At 42.7% G+C, this 19,353-nt stretch overlaps 2 protein-coding genes across 4 annotated transcripts; both read left to right on the top strand.

Annotated features, from left to right (window-relative positions):
* The first annotated feature begins 1,311 nt into the window (after window positions 1-1,311).
* Window positions 1,312-7,893, top strand: LOC146276617 (protein mono-ADP-ribosyltransferase PARP12-like). Its single transcript, XM_084702066.1, has 12 exons — window positions 1,312-1,654; window positions 2,222-2,354; window positions 2,750-3,077; window positions 3,307-3,348; window positions 3,547-3,673; window positions 3,842-4,007; window positions 4,169-4,289; window positions 4,473-4,569; window positions 4,738-4,822; window positions 4,959-5,089; window positions 5,179-5,330; window positions 5,709-7,893. The coding sequence occupies exons 1-12, from the start codon at window positions 1,395-1,397 to the stop codon at window positions 6,194-6,196; spliced, it is 2,130 nt and encodes a 709-aa protein (XP_084558192.1). The 5' UTR covers window positions 1,312-1,394; the 3' UTR covers window positions 6,197-7,893.
* Window positions 7,894-8,129: 236 nt separating this feature from the next.
* Window positions 8,130-13,544, top strand: LOC146276616 (protein mono-ADP-ribosyltransferase PARP12-like). 3 transcript variants are annotated; one of them, XM_084702063.1, is made up of 12 exons: window positions 8,130-8,438; window positions 8,641-8,776; window positions 9,014-9,341; window positions 9,439-9,489; window positions 9,724-9,850; window positions 10,017-10,182; window positions 10,376-10,496; window positions 10,680-10,776; window positions 10,943-11,027; window positions 11,152-11,282; window positions 11,374-11,525; window positions 11,902-13,544. In XM_084702063.1, the coding sequence occupies exons 1-12, from the start codon at window positions 8,179-8,181 to the stop codon at window positions 13,041-13,043; spliced, it is 2,796 nt and encodes a 931-aa protein (XP_084558189.1). In that variant the 5' UTR covers window positions 8,130-8,178; the 3' UTR covers window positions 13,044-13,544. The 3 variants fall into 3 exon arrangements, with proteins under 3 accessions (XP_084558189.1, XP_084558190.1, XP_084558191.1); XM_084702064.1 differs by lacking the exon at window positions 9,439-9,489; XM_084702065.1 differs by lacking the exon at window positions 8,641-8,776 and having other exon boundaries at window positions 8,320-8,438.
* Window positions 13,545-19,353: the final 5,809 nt, after the last annotated feature.

The following is a 19,353-nucleotide window of genomic DNA, read 5'->3' as shown; positions in this document are numbered from 1 at the left end:
TCCACTGTAATAATTCGGTGTAGTGAAGTATAACAATAGTCTAAAATATCATGTTGTGACTTCACAGCACCCGCCAGCCCAGTGCTAATGATATATCGCCATCCACTGGTGAAAGTAGGCATACGCTGCGATCAAAAGTATAATTTTCTTTCAGCTTTAGTGTCAGTATTAGGCCTACATATATCATGTTGATATGTACACGCCTGGATAGCCTATACTACTCAATGTCATAGACTGTTACATAAACAAAAATGTTCTATGGCATGCGTTGGTGGCTCTATTACCGATACACAAATAGTCCAAAGTTTATTCCAGTAGGCTACCATTAGGACTACCTGTTACATAACTGTTGGTCTACTCTACTATCTACTCTGTCATTTTAATGTACTTTCTTTTTAGGATTTTGTCAATCCACTCGCCTTTTTTTGTTTCTTTAAACGCATAACGTGTTTTGCTGTTTTTTTTTGGGTGGGCATAGCAGTGTTGGGAAAGTTCACTTTCTACACGAACTAGCTCAGTTTATTGTTAACACATTTTTTTAAGAACTAGTTCAGTTCATAATTCAAAATTTTGAACTAAGTTGACAGCTCCAAAACATGAACTAGTTCGGTTCTTTTTTTCAATATGTTGCGGGCTATAATTTTCCTAAATCATTTCCACAGCCCATATAGAACCACAGACGGTGCGGCGGTGCGACACTGGTGGCGTTACCAGATTGAAATCTGTATGTCTGCAATACCGCTTTCGGCCTCTAGGCAACTTCGGCGCTATCACACTTGCCAGGCATAGACAGTAGAAGAAAGCACAGGCAGCGATTGACTGGTCGGGCAAACATACAGGACTGTCAATGGTGTGTTTTTCGCTTGGAAGTCTCTAGAAATCTGTCACCTTATTGAACGTAATTAAAAAGAGTGAACAGACACCAGACACCAGTTCACAGACACCAGAATGAACGCGCTCACAGTATCTTTCATCAGGCAGTAATACAGTACGTTCAGTTCATGTTCATCAAAATTATGAACGAGTTCCTGAACTTTTGTTCAATTAATACGTTGTTGAAACCATGCCCTTATTTGGGGGGGGGGGGGGGGGGGCTGGAAGATGAGTCGTTACTTTTTTATATGCGTATAGGCCTAACTCATTATGACAAATGAGTGAAATGGTGTCCGAAATCATTTTCATTTACCCTATGTAGTGCATTAGATTAGGTAATGGTCACATGTAGGAAATATAGCACTAACGCAGTTGATTGGCCAAGATGTGTTTACCAATAGGATAAGTTTCGATTTCGTTTACTCGTAAATGAAATGTCCCTTTTTACCACTAGACTAGAGGATAGGCTGATCGAGTTAGCAGTAGAGCGCCGAAACAGCCTGGTAGGCCTACTATACGCCATGAAGTCTGCAGTAACTAAACTTCTCTGCATGAATAATGGATCAATGAATTTTGATGAATTATCGGCCAACTATTCGTTTGGCAAAATATCCCAGTTGCGGGATGTCCTTATTGATAAAGATAGGTTTCATTCCGCAGTTGTTGACGGAGAAGAAACAGTTATAGCAAAAACCAAACTTCGGCTGTGTATGGCCAGAAATTGTCACGGATGTATGAACTTACACCTATGCAAACAATTTTTGCTTGGAGTTTGCCAAAGGTAGGTCAATTATATTTATAAGGAAATTCGTTTTTCCCCTGAGTTCAAGTCATAAACTTAAATGGATTCGGAACCTTTGTCACTATGAAAATTATTCGCCTACATTTAAAACAATTAATTACTATTTGTGTAGTGATCAATGTTGTTATCTGTCTTGTTAGTCATTATTCCCCATTCAAGTTCCACAAAAATTGTGTGTTTGCATTTTCGATGCGTTTTTAGGTGAATTTTCAGGGTAAACTATAAGCACTTGCGCCTGTGGTTGAGTAGGCTATAGCAGAGAATGTCAAATATGGTAGTAATATAATATCCTTAAACAGGCTCTGGCTATGGCATTATTTATAGCTGTTAGCCTCGTTTCCCTCTGGGGAAAATGTAAAAAAAGACAATCGCTTCACAAATTAAGCACTGATACAGGTTCATGTGTGTGTGTGTGTGTGTGTGTGTAACAGATAACCTACAGTGTTTATGTAACAAGCGTGTTGTCCATGATGTGTGTGTGGGTGTGTGTGTTTATGAAAGAGAATGTTAAACTTCAATAACATAGATCCTTGCTTTGGACTTCAGAGTGATGTGTCGCTTCGGCCATGACCTCTTCTCAGGACAAAATGCAACAGTGCTGAGAGAAAATGGCTTGGAGGTTCTGGACAGAGAAGAGCTTTGCACTTTGATGCTCCAGAATGGTTCACTCTTACCCCCTGTAAGTGAACAATGTATCTGGAATGTGTGTGTGGGTTTGTATATAGGGTTGGTGGACCTTATGCACTGTATAGTTGACTTTTTTTGTAGCTGTTCTTTGTGTTGTTACTAGTAGTAATTGTTGAAACTATCAATTTTCTTCTCATCTGAAGCACGATTGCCCCTTTTGATTCTTTAAAACCCAAACTAACGGAACCATCCTGCTAACCAAGTGATTTAGTTTGCATTTAGAGAGATACAGACAGACCTTTTCAAGATAGGTGTCACGTGTCAGGGTTGCTCATCAGTATTGCTTCCACCCGCACAGTCTTTTCTCTGAATTGAATTTGAGAACAAACATCCATGATAACCTCTCCTTGACCATATAATCCTCCTCCTCGTGGCCTCCTACCCCAGGTGTGTCACTCCTACAACAACGGTTTGGGAGAGTATGGGAAGTGCCCCGATCGTGAGAACTGCAGGAGGATGCACATCTGTGAGAACTATCTCCGCGGCACATGCAGCTGTCCACGGGCGCACGATTTCTTCGAGCCCCACCCTCTGAAGACCCTGCAGGACAGAGGAGTCCCCAACCACATTATGGGACGCATCAAGTCCATCTACACCAGCATCGAGGCTCTGAGACACCAGGATCGGGTAGAACCAGGCAAACGCCATCGACCATCAGCCGGGGCCGCACAAGCAGACAACAGGGGACCCAACAGAGGGCAGCAGAGGGGTAAAGGTACTGTAGAGGCAGAACCAGGACTGTGGTGGTCAAAGGCCTCACGCCAGTGCAGTTACATTGCTGTAATATTCATTAAAGGAAAACAAGTTTTCTATGAACTAAAGCATAATTTAATGGACATTGGAGGATATGATATATACTGTAGTATTGTGCTGCTGGTTTTCCTGAACTACTGGTGTGACAGTTGATGTTGGCATGACTAACTTTTTTGTTTTTCTTTCCTCAGAGATATGTTTGTTCTATGTCAAGGGCAGCTGCATACATGGCGGTAAGGAAATAGTAAATTTGTAGAGATTAATCTGTAAATCCAACCATTAAACCAGTTCTCAAGTTCTTGTGTTTGATTGGCGATTAATTGGCTTGAAAGTTGACATCTATAGATCATTGCAGTTGGTACTGTTATCAAGTGCAGGCAAGCATTTCACAGTATTTGTAAAGAGTAATCGACCCAGGTCTGGTGTTTCAGACAGGTGCTTTAAGGTCCACTCCACCCTGCCTTACCAGTGGGAGGTGAAGGAGGGGAGGCAGTGGACAGCCCGACCCAACAACGAGGAGATTGAGAAGGACTACTGTGACCCATCAAAGATACACGGGTTTGTTCTGTTCTTGCTGAATCTGTTCTTGCCGAATCTTAATGCCACAATGTATACAGAACGTTACACACTGAAGGACCTTCGATAATGACAGACAACATAGGCCAATAATTCTTTATTTTCTCCCTCCCCAAAATGGACAGAATCTGTTTTTTCTTTTTTTCCTAGTCAGGGACTGGAGCCGGTGTGTTTTGATGACATGACCTGCGGCCTGAACGCAGCCAGACGTCTGTCAACCATCTCGTCCGTCCTCCAGCCCAACTTCATCCTCACTACTGAGTGGCTGTGGTACTGGCAGGATGAGTCTGGGAACTGGATCCAGTATGCTACAGCAGTGAGTTGGAAACACTGTAGTTCAAGTCTAGACTCTTCAGAAGAACACCTTATGGATCTAAAGAGAGTTCTGATACTATGGAACAGTGTTTTTGACAGTTTTTGTATTTTTACAAAAGTTTCTTTCCATGGGGTAGAATGTGTTTCATGACTTCCTTGCAGAGTGCAGCCCTCAGGACGGCCAGCATCACCAGTGAGGATCTGGAACAGAGGTTCCAAAGTGACGACAAGTCAGACATGGACTTCACTGCAGGGTCTCAGAGCTACACTCTCAGTTTCAAAGGTCAGTGAGGATAACTTGACAACCAGGAAATAAATGCAGCACTGAAATCATGCTGTAGCTGCTGTTAATTATAGTTTTGACAGATCTTTTTAATAATGCTGACTCTTAACAGCAGCAGTGTCCTCATGGATGTGTTCTGTTCAGTGAATTACCTCAAGAATAAGAGGCTTGTCTCCTTCTTAGACATGATGCAGACAAACAAGAGATATGGTACCAGAAGACCTGTGAGAAGACGGCCCAAATTTGTGTCTTCGTCTGATGCACAAACAATCAAAACCAGGTACAGTATTGATGGTGACGTTGTACTTCGTTGTTGAGCGAAGTTTGGTGATGGAAGTAAACAGGATTTATCTGTTTGTCTTGGCAGATCAACCACATGTTTATTTTGTTAACAGTTGCTGTAACTTCAACGCCTCCTATTCAACCCTTCCATTTGTCTTTACTTCAGCAAAAGAATGCCCAACAATCAATCCAATTTCAAAGCCTTACCAGGATACTGGGACAAGGCTCAAACTCCTGACACAGGATTCAAGGTATGATTTCCTAATGTAAATACAATTATTGAGAGGCCCAATTGTTGAAAAGCCCCAATCCTTTATTGTGCAGCTTTGAAATAGTGTATCCCTCCTCCTTGACATTGACATTATACCTCTCATCCTTTATCATCAGAAAGTTCTCCTCCAAACATCAGCATTTGAGTACAAGGAGGTCGAGCAGCTTTTCACCAGTACTGTCAGAGACCTACGCATTCACAAGATCGAGAGGATTCAGAACCGAGCGCTTTGGGAGGTCTTTCAGTGGTATGCCCCTTTCTCACATGCAAGAACCAAGTTCATACGTGGGTCTGGATGATATGCGACACATCTATTGTTCTATGTTTTCTGAGTAGGCAAAGAGATCTGATGAAGAAGAGCAATGGAGGAAATAATCCAACAGAGAAGAAGCTGTTCCACGGTACAGACTCCAAGTACATCGATGCTATCTGTCACAGCAACTTTGATTGGAGGATCTGTGGAACACATGGGACTGCATATGGAAAAGGTGGGACAGGACAGATCTCTCGTCATCATAGATTAGATTTAACTTACTTTACAATACTACTTCATGTTTGTTTACAGTCGTACTTTAGTGTAGTTTACAGCAGCAGTTCACATTATTTTACTTTAGTACTGTACTTTACGGTATAGGCCAAATTAATACTAAACCTTTTGTACTTTTTAGTACTTTACAGTATAACTTTGAATTAGTAATTTACATTATAACTGTACAGTAGTCATTTACAGTAGAACATTACAATATTAATTGACAATATTTTACATTAGAACCTTGCAACAATATTATGTATGCAGAATATGCAAAATGGTTGAATACTTCTGTGGATTATATATGTCTCTTCCTCCTCTGTCTATCAACTATAAGGGAGCTACTTTGCCAGGGATGCCAAATACTCTCACAGCTACACAGGCCAGTCATCTGTCAAGTCCATGTTCGTGTGTCGTGTGTTGGTGGGAGACTACACCAGAGGAGACTCCAGCTACCTCCGCCCTCCCTCCAAAGATGGAGGAGACACCGTCTTCTACGACAGCTGTGTAGACAACGCAACAAACCCCTCCATCTTCGTGGTGTTTGAAAAACACCAGGTCTACCCAGAATACCTCATCACGTATGGCGATCAACCCCGTGTCCAAGACTTGCCACAACAGGCATACAACCGTCCAGCACCAGCACTCACCAGAGCCTCAGTGTCTCCTGTACAGTATAGTCAGCACACAGATGCCCACAGGGCCAGATTGCTCCACCAGCAATACAGTCATCAAGCTCAAGCCCCAGTCTCAAACCCTCCCAATACAAACTCCCCATATCAAAGGCAGGATGAAAAATTCCTCAGCTCATGTGTCATGTGTTAATATGGGGTAATAAACTACTAAACTAATATCAATATATAAACTCCTCAAAAAAAGTTTGGAAACGTTTTTTCAGTCAATTATTCCGAGGTACAACTTGTAAGGATCGTGCATTTGTGGAATGAGCAACACAGCTAACCAAAATCCCCTGCAATATTCTTCTTTTGGTATTCATTCCTGTTTAGAGCTTCAAGTGCTGGCAGGTGTTTGCCAGTCACAGGTGTGTTAATTAACCACAGGTTTGTTAATTAATATAATTAACAGCACTTGTGCGCATGGGTCCTGCAACTTTGTTTAGTTTGTGTGTGCTCCAAGCATAAACATGCCACGTTTGTCCCTTCAGGATAAGGCCCGTGCAATAGGGCAACTTGAAGCTGGTGTTCCAGTACGCAGAGTGGCAGCATTATGTGGTGTCAGCCCTGGTACCATTTCCAAACTTTTGCAAATATTGCAGGGGATTTTGGCACCTTTTTTTGGGCCGCTACCCACATGGTTAGCTGTGTTGCTCATTCCACGAATGCACGATCCTTACAAGTTGTACCTTGTTGTAAAGGTGACTAATCAGGCTTTTCATCAATATAAAATACAATACCAATTGGTATTATTGAAGGGGAGGAATAATCGACTGAAATAACGTTTCCGAACTTTTTTTGAGGAGTTTATATCAATGCAAGTTGTACGTGATTTGAAAATATACAGCAAAGTTTAGCAACCGTATAATTATTTCTTAGTTCATCATTCTATCGGTCATTCTGTCATTTAAGCACATTTAGTCTGAGTGATTCATCCCCTTTGTATTTGATCCTAATTGCATGAGTCACAGATCATCAGTCCTTTGTCTGTGTGTCCTTATTTACACTATCACTTCAGTTTGCCTTTACAGTGTAGACAAGGATATTGAACCATTATTCAGACTTTTTAAAAATGATTTATTCCTCAGGATTGATTGCAGGGTATCCCATTGGAGAAGGTTATGTAATTATTTTATAAGGATGTCTGCCTACAAGAAACATGTACGATAAAATGTGGATATAGACATAGTGTAAGGTTCGACTAGTCCAAAGTCCTAGTGCAATGGGCTGTGTCTGAATGTTTACACAGAAGATAAGGCTAATGGTTTGAGCATGGCTACTGCATGGCTACTACTTTTTTTGGCAATTAATATGTCATTTATTTCTATAGAAGGGAGCCCAGATACAATCTCATCTTCTGTTGACCAGCTCATCCACATGCTTTTAAGAAGAAAATGTACATATTATATCTAAATGCCCTGGTACTTGTGTAGTAACTAAATCAGTGGATTTTATGCAGTTTAGAGCTAACATGGCTATATATGCTACTCAACCTCGTTGGCCATTTGAACTGTGACCCAGTGTTAACTGTGAACACGCCCTGGACCTAACACAGAACTCCACTTGAAAAAAAATCTCTTAGCACACCTTGAGATGTATTAGTAATGTAAGCTAATTCATTTTTTTTTTTCATTTCTTCAAGGGTTTTTAGGAAATATCAACCAAATCCATGCCACCATGTTGTTTTAATTTGGATTTTTATCTGTCGATCCATGCCACCATGTTGTTTTAATTTTTATTTTAATCTGTCGTTGTGGGGTTATTTTGTGTAATTTCAGGTGCAATGATGCTCTCAACGTCCCTTACTCTACGTTATTGTTGAATTAAATATAAGTAATTTAATTAAAATGCAGCTTATGTGTTGTTTTTACTTGAATATCCTTTTTGACATGGGTGGTGAAGTTTGAAACTTATTTGAGCATGTCATATTTCCATTGTGTGGGTCATTTCAGTGGAATTTTGGCCTAAGAAGGGAGTGTAACAATATAGTATTTATATAACATTTCATTGGTCAATATGGGAACAAATAGAATAAGTTTCGGTTTCGATTCATCATCAATGGTAGCCTGGCAAAACACCTCCTCTAAGCCCCTTATTGCAGTGCGTCACATAGCTCTCAATGTTGGGTAAATAATGGAGGCTGAAATAACAAAACTACTCTGCGCAAATTATGGATCAATGAATATCGATGAATTAACTGCCAACCTTTCTTTTGGCGATTTCAGTGAGCTGTGGAATATGATTGTCAATCGAGAAAGATTTTCTATCGCAGTTGTTGACGGAGAGCGAACGCTTATATCAAAAACCACAGTTCGACTGTGTATGTCCAAAGATTGTCACGGTTGTATCAAATTACACCTATGTAAACGATTTTTATTAGGAGTTTGTCACAGGTAGGTAAATTATGGATACGGAGATATGTCCAAAAGTGTTGCGATCTGCCTATTTTAATAGGCTGCGTTACCCTTTCACAGCTTTTTAGTCACGTGATAGGAAGGTGACTGCGTTAATGTAGTAAAAAAATATTGAATGTGTATTCTTTGGTGTTTGTGTGTGAATGTTGGAACTGACGTAGAAATGTATTTGTGCCTTAAGAGCTGTGTGTCGCTTTGGACATGACCTCTTCACCGTTCAAAATGCCATGGTCCTGAGAGAAAATGGTTTAAAGGACCTGGACAGAGATGAACTTTGCACCTTGTTACTCTTAAATGACAACTCACTCTTACCCCCTGTAAGTGAGCAATGTATCTAGAAAGTATGTGTGTAATTGAGTTGAATTGGTTAAAATCACTCTTCAGTTTAATAAAAGTGATAACTTGCATGAAGCTGGTAAGAGCTATTTGCATTGAGGAGGAGAGGACTTAAACCAATTCTGCTTACATACACAAAAATAGATAGATACAATTGCTCTCTGAAATACTACTTCACAAACTCCTTTGATTATCCTCCTCGTGGCCTCCTACCCCAGGTATGTCACTCCTACAACAACGGTGTGGGAGAGTATGGGAAGTGCCCCGATGGTGAGAACTGCAGGAGGATGCACATCTGTGAGAACTATCTCCACGGCGCATGCAGCTGTCCACGGGCGCACAATTTCTTTGAGCCCCACCCTCTGAAGACCCTGCAGGACAGAGGAGTCCCCAACCACATTATGGGACGCATCAAGTCCATCTACACCAGCATCGAGGCTCTGAGACACCAGGATCGGGCAGAACAATGCAATCGCCATCGACTATCAGCCGGGGCCGCACGAGCAGACAACAGGGGACCCAACAGAGGGCAGCAGAGGGGTAAAGGTACTGTAGAGGCAGAACCAGGACGGTGGTGGTTAAAGGCCTCACATTGACAGAGTCAACGTTGTCTTGACTAACCTTTTTGTTTGTCTTTTCTCAGACAAAACTGAGATATGTATGTACTATGTCAAGGGCAGCTGCAAACATGCTGGTAAGGAAATTGTTATTTTGTAAAATGAATCTGTTGTATAATCCAAGCATCCAGTTCTTCAGAGTGTAATTTCAAAGATCACTTAAAGTAAAGTGAGGTGCGTTGGATTGGTGTTTAATTAGGCTGAAAGTTGACAGTTATAGGTCATAGGTCAATAGCTGGCACTATTATCAAGTGCAGGCAAGCATTTCACAGTATTTGTAAAGAGTAATCGACCCAGGTCTGGTGTTTCAGACAGGTGCTTTAAGGTCCACTCCACCCTGCCGTACCAGTGGGAGGTGAAGGAGGGGAGGCAGTGGACAGCCCTACCCAACAACAAGGAGATTGAGAAGGACTACTGTGACCCATCAAAGACATACAGGTTTGTTCTGTTCTTGCTGAATCTGTTCTTGCCGAATCTTAACGCCACAATGTATACAGAACGTTATACACTGAAGGACCTTCGATAATGACAGAAAACATAAGCCAATCATTTTTTAATTTTCTCCTTCCAATTTAACAGAATCTGTTCTTCTTTCTTTTCCTAGTCAGGGACTGGAGCCGGTGTGTTTTGATGACATGACCTGCGGACTGAACGCAGCCAGACGTCTGTCAACCATCTCGTCCGTCCTCCAGCCCAACTTCATCCTCACTACTGAGTGGCTGTGGTACTGGCAGGATGAGTCTGGGAACTGGATCCAGTATGCTACAGCAGTGAGTTGGAAACATTGTAATTCAAGTCTTTACTCTTCAGAAGAACACCTTATGGATCTAAAGAGAGTTTTGATACAATGGAATAGTGGTTTTGACAGTTTTTATATTTTTACAAAAGTTTCTTTCCATGGGGTAGAATGTGAAACAATAATTTCTCTGTATAACGCAAACTTCTTTCATGACTTCCTTGCAGAGTGCAGCCCTCAGGACGGCCAGCATCACCAGTGAGGATCTGGAACAGAGGTTCCAAAGTGACGACAAGTCAGACATGGACTTCACTGCAGGGTCTCAGAGCTACACTCTCAGTTTCAAAGGTCAGTGAGGATAACTTGACAACCAGGAAATAAATGCAGCACTGAAATCATGCTGTAGCTGCTGTTAATTATAGTTTTGACAGATCTTTTTAATAATGCTGACTCTTAACAGCAGCAGTGTCCTCATGGATGTGTTCTGTTCAATGATTTACCTCAAGAATAAGAGGCTAGTCTCCTTCTTAGACATGATGCAGACAAACAAGAGATATGGTACCAGAAGACCTGTGAGAAGACGGCCCAAATTTGTGTCTTCGTCTGATGCACAAACAATCAAAACCAGGTACAGTATTGATGGTGACGTTGTACTTCTTTGTTGTTGAGTGTAGTTTGGTGACAGAAGTAAAAAGGATTTATCTGTTTGTCTTGGTAGATCAAACCACATGTTTACTTTGTTATGTCACTGTAACTTCAACACCTCCTATTCAACCCATTTCTATTTATTTCAGCAAAAGAATGCCCAACAATCAATCCAATTTCAAAGCCTTACCAGGGCACTGGGACAAGGCTCAAACTCCTGACACAGGATTCAAGGTACGATTTCCTAATGTAAGGGCATTCCTAATGCCCTTCTTTCCCATCCTTTATTGTGCAGCTTTGAAATAGTGTATCCCTCCTCCTTGACATTGACATCATACCTTTCATCCTTTACCATCAGAAAGTTGTCCTCCAAACATCAGCATTTGAGTACAAGGAGATAGAGCAGCTTTTCACCAGTACTGTCAGAGACCTACACATTCACAAGATCGAGAGGATTCAGAACCGAGCGCTTTGGGAGGTCTTTCAGTGGTATGCCCCTTTCTCACATGCAAGAACCACATTCATCAAAGTCTGTCTGGATGCTCTACGACACATCTATTGTTCTATGTTTTCTGAATAGGCAAAGAGATCTGATGAAGAAGAGCAATGGAGGAAATAATCCAACAGAGAAGAAGCTGTTCCACGGCACAGACTCCAAGTACATCGATGCTATCTGTCACAGCAACTTTGATTGGAGGATCTGTGGAACGCATGGGACTGCATATGGAAAAGGTGGGACAGGACAGATATACATTATCACTTGTCATCATTGATAAGGTTTAAAGTACTTTACAGTCATAGGCTACTTGATGGTAGTTTACAGTTGTACTTTACTGTAGGTACAACAGTACTGCCCGGTAGTTTACCTTAAGGAAAGCAGTAATTCACAACATGTTTCTTGAATACTTCACAACTGCACATAATTTGAATTTACAGGAGAACGTTCAGTAGTACTGTACAGTATCGGTTTACATCAGAACTATACAATAGTAAATTATTTTATTTAAAAGTAGATTCTTTCAACAATATTATGTATGTAAAATATGCTAAATGGTTGAATACGTCTTTGAATTATATGTATCTTCCTCCTCTGTCTATCAACTATAAGGGAGCTACTTTGCCAGGGATGCCAAATACTCTCACAGCTACACAGGCCAGTCATCTGTCAAGTCCATGTTTGTGTGTCGTGTGTTGGTGGGAGACTACACCAGAGGAGACTCCAGCTACCTCCGCCCTCCCTCCAAAGATGGAGGAGACACCGTCTTCTACGACAGCTGTGTAGACAACCTAACAAACCCCTCCATCTTCGTAGTGTTTGAAAAACACCAGGTCTACCCAGAATATCTCATCACGTATGGCAATCAACCCCATGCCCTGGACATGCCACACCAGGCATACAACCGTCCAGTCCCAGCTTCAGTCTCTGTCCCAGCCCCATTCTCAGCTCCAATCCTTACACGAGCCCCAGTTATATTCCCAGCCCCAGCTCAAACCCCTGCACAAGCCCCAGTTATATTCCCAGCCCAAACCCCAGCTCCAACCCCTGCACAAGCCCCATTTATATTCCCAGTCACAGCATCAGCCCCAGTCTCAGCTCCAACCCTTGCAAGAGCTCCAGTTCTACTCCCAGCCCCAGCTCCAACCCCTGCACGAGCCCCAGTTATATTCCCAGCCCCAACCCCAGCTCCAACCCCTGCACAAGCCCCAGTTATATTCCCAGCCCAAACCCCAGCTCCAACCCCTGCACAAGCCCCAGTTATATTCCCAGCCCAAACCCCAGCTCCAACCCCTGCACGAGCCCCAGTTATATTCCCAATCACAGCCTCAGCCCCAGTCTCAGCTTCAACCCTTGCAAGAGCTCCAGTTCTATTCCCAGCCACAGCCTCACGTACCACTGTGTCTCCCTCCCACAATAGTCAGATAGAGCAAGATGCCCAGCTAGCCAAACTTCTCCACCTGAGATACAACTTTCTACCAACAGATCCAGCCTCAGCCTCAACCTCAGCCTCAGGTACCACAGTGTCCTCCCCCAACAATAGTCAGATAGAGCAAGATGCCCAGCTGGCCAGACGTCTCCACCTGAGATACAACGTTCTGCCACAGACCTCAGCCACGGCCTCAGACCCAAAGCCCTCTCCGGCTCCGGCTCCGGCTCTGGCCTCAGACCCAGAACCAGACCTGGACACAGAACCTTCCACAACATATTTCAAACAACAAAAAACAAAGAAAGACAAATGTCTAATTAGCTAAAATCTCAAATGAGTGACTAGCAAATATGTTTTTAAATTTTTTTGCGTTGTTCCTGTCTTGAAATAAATAAAATTCAAGTCATGAACTAGCAACAAATCTGAATTATTAAAATCACTATTTTCTGGATGAGCAGAAAAGTATGCTTTTTGTTTTGTTGAAACTTGTCCGAACAATTGTAATACAGCTTTACAACATGTGTTATATCATGCTATTCTTTCATAGTTACAGATTTCAATGGCATTTGAACCCTTCTATAATGTTTTTGTTATTGCACACATAGGATAATCATATTGATGAAATGTAACCTCAGCATCACTGTAAAACTGATAATTAACTATCATTATGTATTGATTGAACACATACGTTACACAGTACCTTACACTAAAGCAGGAATGTATTTATCCATTTTCTTCCTTGTATATTTTAATATTTTCACTTTTCACACAGGACTAATAAGGACAAAAAAATAAACAGGCAGGACGTCAGTGTGTATCTCTTAAAGTGAAATTGTTGGGTTATTTATTCACAGCTAGTAGTCAATTACGTCCTGGCATTTACGGTGGCCCTGAAGTGCAAATTACACTCACTAATATGAGTGCATCCCCCAAATGAAAACACTCCCCCCACATACGAGTCAACTTCCCCTCAATAGGATGACATGCTCACCTCCCCCCAGTACAACGACACGCTCCCCCAAATGGGAAACAACATTACATTAACTCAAAACGGAAAGGGTTGGTACAACACTTCGTCGCTGATTGGATGCTGTAGACAAGAAATTAGAAATTGATTGACAGAAGTACAAAATGCCATAGCCTGACACATTTGTTTGGCTATCAAGAATGTAGCAAATAGTTGACTCGTATTTGGGGGGAGTGTTTTCATTTGGGTGATGTAACCATATTAGGGGGTGTGGTTTGCACTTCAGGGCCACCGCATTCCCTATATCAATCCTACAGGACTTGCCTGGCCACACTGCATGATCAAATCACAATTATACTGACAAAACTGCTCCACTGTTTATGACCACAAGAGGGCACTAGCACTCAGTTGTCAGGAATCCCCTTCAACATAAAAAACTTAACAGTGTACCAGTTACTCTTATAAAACTCTGTTCCCTGCAAGACAAATGTGTCCCCAATGATGAGCTGGATTTGATAGGCCCCTTTAACATAGAGCATGTATAGTACATAGCCTTTAAAATACTTAGGGGTCTCTTGCATATTTTGGATTACAAATATATTTAATAACCCGTAAAAGGGATCTGTGAACCCAAGGTTTCACTGAAGTGTTTCAAATGGGGGAAGAGGGGGAATGATTTACGTGGCGTTAGCTTGGATGGGGCCAAAAAAGGTCTGGACGGATAGGACCTTAATGGCCACCAGGAATCAATACTCACTGTTAGGAAAGGGCTCTGATGGATGCACATAATGACGTTTCCTTACCATCATCATCCTTGATTCGGTTACACTGGAACAAACATCAGGTCTGGTTAACCCTGAACAGAACAGTACCATAGTGCCATAGTGGAACAGGAATGTTAAGGTTAGGGGATCCGAAAAGATCTATCTGCCCTGTTTTCCACTTGGGCATTGGTTTGCTGCTAAACTCAAGCAATCCTTCCTGCTCTGTATGTGTGGAGGTTATCTGGTGTTCATTTCACAATGTGGCCTCCCTCTAGTCGTTTTAGTTGACATTTTTAGCCTGGATGTCTGTGCCCCACCCTGTGTTGTTTAACCCTGAAATGATTAAAATACATTTGTGCTGTGGAAGAACAGTAGAGCTAAGCACTCTACTTCGTAAGAGCTTCCCTCCTTCCTTACACCAGTAAACAACCAGTGACATTAACCTCTCTTAACAGCTACTTCCTGGCTGGACCATTGGATGGATTGGCAGCCGCTGGGCGATTGTTGCCATGCGGAAGTGGTGCACTGTGACTTCCTGCTGAGAGCGCCGTGGGTGGAGTCTCCAAGTAACAGTGTGGGTCGGGAGAATCTGGTTTCCACTGTGGTATGCACTATGAGATATGAATTAAATATGACTCCTTCTCCTTTTTGTCCCCTCCTCAGTGGGGTTGGAGATGATGCTTGTGGTGGTGGTTGTATCTGCTGAATCAGGGGGTTTGCTCTAGGACTTAGCAAGACAGTCTCTGTCTTAGTTGGAAATCAGAAAAATTGCCCTTTTCATTCTCAATCGATTAGAGTGGAAGTTAGAGAGCTCATATAAAGGAAAATCAAATAAAAGAGCACAGGCTACCACATGAATAATATTGTGTTGATTTAAAGGAACCCCGTTAATGGCTTCAGATAGAGCCAACTGCCCTGTGGGCTGTTATTGATTGGTGTGGTCTAGTAGGCCTAAATGTGAGAGTCTTAACAGCTGTGAGAGAGTTACAATAAGAACAATAATATTGGCAGATGTTCAGGCTCCTCCACAGAGGAAATAAAATTGTAATTGATTGCAATGTTATTGTGGAAGTCCCTTTAAGACTATTATTGAATGTATTCAATTCCAACAGAATAAATAATTTAACTAAATTCTCTCTCAAATTTAACAAAAGTAGGTGCCTCATCAACTGCGCATATGCAATTTTTATCTGGTACATAACCTGAAACTAGCTCAGATGTATTAATAATATGAACACACTTCTTAACCCCCCCCACCACCACTTCTCATTGACTAGACTCTGATATTCTTTGCTCCAGCATCCATTGATGTTTGAACAAAAACGAACATTGAATATTCAGCTCTACTTTGACATGGCATGTGTGCTGAAGCACAGCAGCCTCTTTGGAAGTGCTGTGTTTGAAAGCTTGGCTGGAAATGCTCATTAAAGTCCACACAATAATTCCCACACAAACAATTCCAGGATTGAGACGATAGGAAGGCATTAATTAAAAGTGTTGTATCATGTCTTCCCTTCACTGAAGTCTGTCACTGTATCTACCCTGCTGCAGGAATTTAAAGGGGAGAAAGTGTGCCTGTGTGTGAGAGAGGAGTTATCAAAAGAGTAAAGATTGTGTATCTCCAGTGGTAGGGTCTTTCTGACAAACTCTGTGAGACAGCTAGACTTTTTGACCATCTGATGTAATTATAAGGCTGCATACTCTGCATAGCTTTGTCAGACCCATCCATAGGAGCCCAGTATGGGCAGTGTGTGTGTGTTCCTTTAAACATGGCACAGCAGGGCATCCCTATGATCAGTAGATTACACCTGGCAATAAGGTCGCGCCACGCAGACCGCCAGCCATATTTAATTCATAAAAGAAAAAACGAACGGCTACCATGCTTTTAAATATTTATGTGGATTGTCTATGTAAGTGGGGAAGATCGGGGTTTCTTTATAATTTCAGTAAGGATTCATCCAATTAGATCCTTGGACGGCTGCAGTAATGAATACATTACGCCGCTAGTGTTCCCACAATGCATTGTGGGACACGGAGACTGGCTGGCTGGCGAGGCTGAAGTGCGAGCTGCTGCCGAGGATAGTGACACGAGCGCCGAGGAGCATCACCAACCGCTTAGTAATAACACACAGCATCTCAGGTAATATGCTTCAGAAATTTGAACAACCAATGTGATACATGTTCCCGGTCAGAAATTTAATGTACTGAGATTGCCTATTCAGTTAGTCTTTGTTTACGGAGAGTCTCGATTTCCTGGGCAATGATCACAATAAAACAAATCTAAGGCAATCTGTTTTATTGAATTATTGCAGGGTCTCAATATGCATGGTCATTGTTTTCGTTTTGGCCTGTTTCAGCAAGGGATGCTTGCTTCCTGGGACAGCCTATTGTCTGTGCTGAGCGATATCCTTTTTGGATGTGACTAGTGATTTATAGCTTGATGTAGGGTGAGAAAGTCAGTTGGGGAATTCCCTGAGCATGGCTTGATTGCATACTGCAATGTCACACCTGCGTGCAATTATGTTTTTACGCAGTGTTTTGGTTGAATTTGCAGAAAGTGTTTTCGCATCACAACACTATTCATTCCGCAAGATGAGTCGCCCGTAGCGAAGTGGCACGTATTGGATAGCTTATTACGCAGAGCGCGTCAACGCACGCACTTGTTGAAAATGGAATCTAGTTATTTATCAGTTAACCGATTATGACTTGATTTCGGCAAATCAAATCGTCATCTCATAGCCAAGTACAGATGTAATCCGTAGAGACGTAAAGGATTAATTGTCATAATGTTTCATATGTGACCAACCTATGTGTCCAGTCTGTATATGTACATGGAAGCACCATTAAATATTGAACAGGTTGTGACAGGGTGTGCTCCCTGTATGTACAGTAGACTGTGATCTGCTTGAGGAGGGTGTGGAGGTTGAAGGAGAGTGGATGTGGGGCTTGGGGGGACTGGTGTGAGGGCTGGCTTTGGTGGTGTTGGGTGTGTGTGGGTGTGTGGGGGGGGGGCGGCAATGTTTTTTGGGGTGGTGAGTGGTGTTAGGGTGAGTCGTACTTGACTAAAATCCTGCTGCTCATCAGAAACCTCGGTGTGGTAGGTAGGTAGGTAGGTAGGTAGGTTGGAAGGTAGTCAGGTAGATAGGTAGATAGGTATGTAGGTAGTACTGGAACCAGCCGAGGAGACACTCACTCACTACCAAAATAAGTATTCCTCACCACAACCTCCTGGCTCCTGGGCTGGTATCTTGGTGGCAGGGGGACGTTGGTATGCTGCCATTTGCAGTCAGCCACCATCTGAGGTCATCGCCCCAATGCCCGTGTCTCCGGCAGAGAGGTGACGCAGCGATGGGCAGCGTTCGGTGCACGAGCTGCTGAGCTGGCTGACTCAGAGCTGCCAAGCTAGGCGGGTAGCACAGATACACCCGGGTTCCTTAAAGAACCCTTTCTGGGCCAGATGGCCGCATTTATGGTTCCATGCAGCATCTTATGAAACAGAAACTAGTTGTAGGGTGTTTATTTTATGGATTGTTACAGATGGTTCTGTGTTGCAGTATTTCATTTAGGGTGTAAGTTATGTAATGTTCATTTGAACATTAACACTCTGCATGCCTCTTGCATTTTATCGATTTCAGACATTTCGTCACAAAAACATATGACTGAACATCAAGTTACCATGATCCAGATAGTATGTTACTGTGCCTCACATGTGTTACTGGTCTGACCCCTTTGGACAGAAAGCACGTTCTGTTACTCTGCCAAGTTTTCTAAGACTTAGTGTCAAGTGCAAGTAGTGTGAGAGAAATGTTCAAAGAGAGGCTGTTGCTAGGCGACTGCGTCGTCAGATTTATCAGGGTAGGCAGCAGAAACACTCTGCGTTTGTGAGTGTCTGAACACGTGTATTTTTGGAGCGACTATGATCCTCAAGGAGGAGCGAGGTGACGAAACGTCCTGGGATTGAGTCCAGACCCTGTCTTCTTCTCCCTCACCACGTTGTGTTAAGCAGGCCTCTTCAGGAGCTGCATCCGGATGAGACGACACAAGTTCTGCAACACCGGGGATGGACACGGTCGTTTGGATTGGTCGTTTGGAATTGTGACACACGCGCAAACTTGCGACGCACACAACCAATACTGACGTGTACATGCTCCTGCACACACACACACACACACACACACACACACACACACATACTAACCGAAACAATTCTCACTCTTACTACAAATACAGTTGTTGATGTTATCACCTGTTGACTTCCACAAACACACTCCCCCTGGCAGGTTAACCCCTCCCCACAGTCCTAGCCAGCTAGGTGCTACACTCTCAACAAGCTTCCGCCATCTTGTTTTGTTTTTATCATCACATCTGACAGTAATGACCCTCTTACCCATAATATTCTGACTCTTGGCACATGACTCCTTATGAATAAAAATCAACGGAAAGCGTCAGAGAGAGTCTCATCAGAGGACTGGTGTGAAGACACTGGTGGCTCTGGTTGACAGCCTCTGACACACTCTTAGACCCGAGCGCTGGTCTGAAGCATCTCTGAAGGCACCTTCACACGCACACACACACACACACACACACATCTTGAAAGAGAAAACCTCTTCCACAAGGGAAATCTAGTCATCGAGATTTCATATTTATGCCCACAGAATGAGTCACACTCTGGTTAAGGCTGCCGGCACTAGTACACACTCGCCCACACATACATTCATGCACATGGTCACACACAAACATGCACAAACATCTATCGAGCTACATCAATTAGGACCAGCTGTTTATTAACCCTAATGATACTCAGGGTTTTGTGTCAAGGCCTCGACAATCCAATTGCCCATGCCTGTTGCTGTCTCTGTCTCTCCCAGGGCCACTGCACAGCTGATCAAGCAACCGACAAACAC

Source organism: Hypomesus nipponensis, chromosome 7 (assembly GCF_054491055.1).
Source record: "Hypomesus nipponensis isolate SF chromosome 7, ASM5449105v1, whole genome shotgun sequence".
NCBI lineage: Eukaryota > Metazoa > Chordata > Actinopteri > Osmeriformes > Osmeridae > Hypomesus > Hypomesus nipponensis.
The sequence above is the reverse complement of the archived record's forward strand: the minus strand, read 5'-3'. Positions and strand labels throughout refer to the sequence as shown.